This window comes from Podarcis melisellensis (genome assembly GCF_964234715.1).
Source record: "Podarcis melisellensis genome assembly, chromosome: 13".
Classification (NCBI taxonomy): domain Eukaryota; kingdom Metazoa; phylum Chordata; class Lepidosauria; order Squamata; family Lacertidae; genus Podarcis; species Podarcis melisellensis.
The window spans coordinates 14118729-14125165 of NC_138545.1; the positions used below are offsets into that span (position 1 = coordinate 14118729).

A 6437-nucleotide genomic window follows, 5' to 3' on the forward strand; every position below is an offset into this window, starting at 1 on the left:
AGATTGTGATATAGGCTTCTAAATCAAATCACATTAGAAGCTGAGGTGGAAAAGGAGAACTTGCACCAGTGAGATTGCAGTCACAGGAAATGTCCTGCACAATATCCCAACCAATATTTGACTCAAACACATTACAGATGTTGGTGGGACACACAAAATGGCCTCCATAGGAAATCACCCATTCATGGACATGTCAATATGGAGGAAGGTGTTCTGGTCCAAAGCTATATATGGCCTTGGAAATCATAACCTGCACTTTTGAGTTCCTCCCAGAAACTTTGGGTAAAGGGTTTCCCTGACCATGGTTGTCACCTGAGCAGTCAGGTTCCAAGCCAGAATCAGCAGCATCCCTAGACTGTGAAACAACATTTTCAAAGGAAGTGCTCCTTTCAGCCCTGCCATGTCAAATTTCCCCCATGAGGCTAGATCTGATAAGAATTTAGCCTGTGGAACCAAAAATGTTCCCCACGCCCTGGCATGGAGCATTGGCAGTGCCACTCTTTTTATGAGGCATATGACGCCTCTTCTATTAAAAACAAACAAAAACAATGGCTTTTTATAAGGAAGTTTCTCACAAAAAGATTTTTTTTCACACCAGGGGCCTCTCTCTATTTCAGTATTATTGTTTTTGATTTCTTAAATTTTAAACCCCAAAAGAGAAGAATTTGAAGTGGTCCTCTCAGACTTGCTAGCCCAAGGAATCTTTCCTAGTCACTGGGATCTGGTAAGGCAAACAAAGAATAACCCTTACAAAATCTTTTGTTTTGTTTTTTTAATGTGCAAAGGAAGGCGTTCTTGACTCCATGATTCTCACAGTCCTTCTTTTGAACCAGGAATGGCACCCTGGAAGCATTAAATTGCACTCAGGTGCCTTTAGTGCAATAGTAGAATGGATAAGGATAGGGTGCTGAGGTGGCTCAACATTGGGGTTCACCATTCTTCATCTTGTCTTACACACACACACACACACACACACACACACACACACACACGCACACGTGTTTTCAGAGAAGCCACCAAGGAAGCCCTTCCTCTCACCACCACATCCAGCCATTGTGACTCACTCCTTGTCCCGAATTGGAAACAGCTAGAATGGAGACAAGCAGCAAGGCAGAATAATCTTATTTGTTGAGAATGTCCTGTTTGTTTAGAGGAGGGGGGGGGTGAGTGAATGTTCACATATCCAGTATTGGTTCATAGAGAAAATGAAAGGTCGGTGGGAGAGGCTCGGAATTGAAAAACAACACCAACATGTGAGTAAGAACATGGGATAAAAGCCACTTGTAGTGCAGTGTAATACACTGAGAGGGAGAAGCAATTTGGAAAAGAGGGAACGGGTAAGGTTGCCACTCTTCTTCTTCTTCGGGTAAGGTTGCCACTCTTCTTCTTCTTCTTCTTCTTCTTCTTCTTCTTCTTCTTCTTCTTCTTCTTCTTCTTCTTCTTCCTCCTGCTGCAGCTGCTGCTGCTGCTGCTAATTCCACTACTGCTGCTGTTGCTGCTGTTTATGAATGAATATATACGGTACTTCACGAAATACTCCTGATGAGACTCACAGGCTGGAAGTCCCTCATGAGCTGACCTTACAAAGGTGAGAAATGCTCACAAGGTGCAAACATGACCTCTCTGTTTTATTCCGTAGGGTAAGTTACAAGCTTTTCAATCGAAGCAATCATGTCCAAACAGCACCTTTTCCTAGCAGCCTTCCTCTTCCTCCTCCAACTTCCACCAACAACTCCCAGCCCCTGCCAAATATTCCAAAGATCCATCTGCATGAAGCAGGACAGCTTTGTGCCCGGCCACAGCTTCATTGGCGAGGGGGTGGACATCACCTCTTTGGAGAGAAAGGGAGCATTTGTGATGGACACCAGCCAATGGCAGGGCCCCAACGGGACGTGCAAACTCTGCCGGAATCCCTTGATGCAGGGGCAGCTGCAGAAACTCCCCTTAGCTGGCGTGGACTGGCGAGTACTTCATACGTGCCATCAGGATGTCAGCAGTTCCATTGAGAATTTGGATGTGGATGTCGCAAATTCAATAGCCAAGGAAGTGAAGAACGACTGGAAAGCAGAGCTGGGGTTCGGCACAGTGGCGAGCAAAGCAGGGCTGGGGCTGCCTAAGATGCGGGTGGCCTTTGCTGGATCTCACTCCCGGATGGGTCTTTATGCACATGAGAAATCCCGTCAGGACAGCCATATTTTTGTGAGGCAAGAGGTCTCCTGTGCATACTACAGGTGAGCATCAGTACAGTGGTGGAGCAAGCCGATCGGGCAACTGGGCACCGTGGGGCAGGGCCAGCCAGGGCAGGATGCTCTGAGGGGCCTCCAAGGAGTCTGGCTGCCTCCTCCCACTCAGCCACACTACAGCTGAGGGGGAGGCAACGGGCGAACTGTTTGGGGCAGCACGGAGCCTGCGGGCACCGAAGTCACTGCGTCACTCCCAGGAGACACGCGTGACTCAGGCGTGCTGCAGGCCCCACAGTGAGTGCTGCCTGGCATATTGTCACCCCTCAGTGGTGACACCCAGCGCACTCCGCCCCCACTGCATTCCCCCTTCCTCCACCCCTGCATCAGTACCCTATAGAGCCACGGTTGGCTGTTCAGAGTAGGTAATGAGACAGGGGTCCTTGATAGAGACAACCCGTTTCTTTGCAGCACAATACGCTGTAAAGCTACCAGGATTTGACAGCAGAAAATTGATACATGTGTTTTAGGTAAAATCAGTATTTTTGTGTTTCCTGTTTTCTGAGTTGAAAAATTTCAGGAAAGCCTTTACAAGGGGAAGAAGTATCTTTGGGAGGAGGAAGAACACATGACTTCCCCCAAAGTAGCCAGGGAACTGTAATTTTCCCCTCACAAAGCTACAATGCCCAGCACCCTTAATAAATAACAAATCTCAGGATTGCTCAGGATGAAACCCTGAATTGACAAATAGATGTTTTGTTCTAATATGGGGAAATCCAAATGCTTAATAGATGTGGAGCACTTAATTTCAAAGCCAGCAGGGGCATAAAAACCATATACAGTGGTACTTCGGGTTACAAACACCTCCCTTGATATTAGAAGTGGATCTAATTCTGTTATCCAGAGTTTCTATGATGAATGCAAATAGCACTGGGAACACAGGCTGCTCTGTCTCCTCTTAAGGTAGAGAACCCATTTGTGACAGTTTCTGATGACAACCCCAAGTATTGTTGGTCAATTAAGTATAAAACGGTTTCTGAAATAAAAACAACATTTTCAGAAACACCCATTACACACTGTCAAACTTTGAATGTGTCTAGAGAGATAAAGAATTTCCAAATTCTTTATCTTTCCCCTTTGGATCACGTCAACAATGTTCCATCTAGGAATAAAGCCTGTCTGATCAGTAGATATAAATCAACTAATATGTGCATTTTATCCTGCAAACTATAACTGCCAAATAGCAACTTATTAGGTTGCATCTCTGAGCAATGGCTGTGCTGGCTTGGGCTGATGGGAGCTAGAATAAGACAACATATGGACTCCTCAGGCTTCCCTTAGCTGTCGTATAGATGGAATGGTTGTGGGTAACACTATATATCTTTGTTTATACTGTTCTTTTCCCCTCTTGAGCAGGCTGAGACTCCGCCACAGACGCTCACTGCTGTCCTCCCATTTCTCCCGTGCTCTGGCCAGTCTGCCAAGGAGGAATAACTCTGAGGAATACCAGCATTTTATCGACATCTATGGCACCCACTACATCAGCAATGTGCAGGTGGGTGGACGAATTCGCCACCTGCTGGCTGTGCAGACATGCAAGATGGCCTTGTGGGGGATTACCGCTACCAGCTTTGAGAGCTGCTTGGGCTGGGAGATTTCTCTGGGACCCAAGTGGTTCTTTGGGTCCGCTTCCATGAGTTCTAAGTGTAAGGAGCTCCAGAGTACCTACACCCGTGGATTCCTCCACGATGCTTATGCTGAGGAGCGCACTGAAGTTGTGGGAGGAGAGAAGCGAGCGGAAATTCTCTTCTCAAAACCCGGAGAAGCCCAGAACTTCTCTGCATGGATGGAGAGTGCAAAAACAAAGCCTGGGCTGGTTTCCTATTCTCTCCTACCCTTGCACACCTTGTTGAATGAAAGGAATCCAAGGAGGGATTTGCTGAAGCAAGCCATCGTGAACTATATAAACCAGAGGGCCCTGAAGAGGAACTGTTCACAACCATGTCCACACTGGAGCTATCAGAGCTCAGATGAGGAATGCACCTGCCGCTGTCATCACGGCAGCTTCCACAGCAATATGTGCTGTGCCTGGGAGCGGGGCAGAGCTCACCTCAAATTTAAAGTGAACAGGGGATATAACCTTAGGGGTAACTTCTTCGGTATCACTGATGGTTATGTCAAAATTTTCTTCCATGGTCAGGAAAGGAGGACCATCGTTATCCCACATAACAATAACCCCTGGTGGACTGAACCTATCGATTTTGGGGCTGTCACGCTGTCAGGCCATGATGCCTTTGTAGTGCAGCTCTGGAACAAAAACGTGTGGAACGATGAAATGTTATGCAGCTGTACCCATAACCTGCAGGCTGGAGCTGGTACTGTCTGGAACAAATGTCACGCGAAGCATGGACACATCGATTATTATTATACACTGGTGTGTGCTCACACTTTGAGTGGCCCCTCCTGTCATAATTACGTCCCCTTACAGCTGCCCACTTCTTATTTCAATTAGTTCCCTCCCCAACCATCCTTTTCCATATGTTTCAGGACCTTATGTTGAAGAAGTAGGCAGGTTCATTAAAAAAACCAGCCAAAGTTACTTAACAGCTACCCTATCTGCATTCCACAGCAGCTTACTGCAATCTGTTGTGAAGATGAACAACAGTAAATATGTAGATATATATATATAGTTTTACAATTTAAAATACTCATTTTACATTCTTAAAATATCAATGACTTCCCTTCTTCTCTTTCCATGGTTCATTTTACATATCATAAATCCCTGCATATTTTACAAAAACTATGCCATTCAGTACACTGGTTTATGAACGCTTCTGGTTACGTGTGCTTCGGGTTACGAGCTCCACTAACCTGGAAGTAGTTGCTCCTGGTTGCGAACTTTGCCCCAGGATGCAAGGAAGCACCATTAGCAAAAGCGCACCTTAGGATAAGAACAGTTTCAGCTTAAGAACGGACCACCAGAACGAACTGCGTTCATAACCAGAGGCACCACTGTATTCCATTATTGCATCTATCAAAACTTGTTTACGGCATTGAATTTATCTTACTGCTGGCCAGTGTTTTCAACTATACACAATTATTTCCCAGATATTCAATAAACGTTATCCAATCTTCTTTAAACGTATGTTCTTCTTGTTCTCTTATTCTATATGTTAAGTCTGCGAGTTGTGCATATTCTGTCAACTTAAGTTGCGATTCTTCTTTAGTTGGGACCTCTCTCGTTTTCCAATTATGGGCTAACAAAACACGGGCTGCAGTAGTAGTATACATAAATAGCCTTTTTTTGACACCTGAGAATTTCAGTCTGAATTATCCCCAACAGAAAGGAACAGTAAATATGGCCTTTAATTTATCATGGTTACCGAAGTGCTTAGGATAGAGTACATTAAGGATTTTTGAAAAACAGATTCAACAATGCAAGCAAATATGGACCTAATGCAATATGCAAGAATGAATAGTGGTGGACAGATGGCAAGGAGGGCAGAACCCCTTAACCCAGGGGTTCTCAAACTTTTAAAACAGGGGGCTGGTTCACTGACCCTCAGACACTGTTGGGGGCTGGACTATAGTTTGAAAAAAATATGAACAAATTCCCATGCACACTGCACATGTTTTATTTGTAGTGCACAAAAAACAGGAAAAACAATACAATATTTAAAATGAAGAACAATTTAAATCCACAAAAACTTATACAGTATTTTTTAAAATAAAAAATAAAAACATTATTTTGACTGCGTCAGACCAACATGGCTACCTACTTGAATCATAAACTTATAAGTATTTCAATGGGAAATATGGACCTGCTTTTGACTAATGAGGTGGTCAATATCCGGTTCCATATTTGTCACTGCTAATCGTAACAAGTGATGCAAGTGCTCGTCAGTTAGTTTCGATCTGGTTGGAGATTTCAGATGTTTTATTCAGGGAAAAGTCTGTTCACAGACATAGGTGCTGCCAAAGAGGGTTGCAATTCTGAGTGCATGGTTCCTGAGATTAAGATACGTCTCAAAGGGGAGAGATGCATAGAAATTAGTAAGGCTGCTTGATTTGAATGCGTCTCATTGGGGTTTGTGAGGAATAAATGCGGAGGGCGAAAACCACAGACCTTGAGCTCCTGGGAGAAAAAATGTGGGATGGAAATTCAGTAACTGCTCAGTCCCACTTCTGGGGGGTGGATTCAGATGAACCCATACCCTTTCTCCCCCCCCCCCAAGCCTGCCTCCACCTGGGCTCCTC

General features: G+C 44.9%; 1 protein-coding gene across 1 annotated transcript; it reads left to right on the top strand.

The window, feature by feature from the left end:
* Window positions 1-1109: 1109 nt before the first annotated feature.
* Window positions 1110-5321, top strand: LOC309355198 (perforin-1-like). The gene is made up of 3 exons (XM_081885784.1): window positions 1110-1337; window positions 1640-2231; window positions 3597-5321. Exons 2-3 carry the CDS (start codon window positions 1672-1674, stop codon window positions 4690-4692), a joined length of 1656 nt encoding a protein of 551 aa, XP_081741910.1. The 5' UTR covers window positions 1110-1337; window positions 1640-1671; the 3' UTR covers window positions 4693-5321.
* The last annotated feature ends 1116 nt before the right edge of the window (window positions 5322-6437 follow it).

Coding starts and splice junctions, on each gene's coding strand:
- LOC309355198 (XM_081885784.1), top strand. CDS start 1,672: ATGTCCAAACAGCACCTTTTCCTAGCAGCCTTCCTCTTCCTCCTCCAA. Junction 2,232..3,596: donor GTCTCCTGTGCATACTACAG/GTGAGCATCAGT, acceptor CCTCTTGAGCAG/GCTGAGACTCCGCCACAGAC.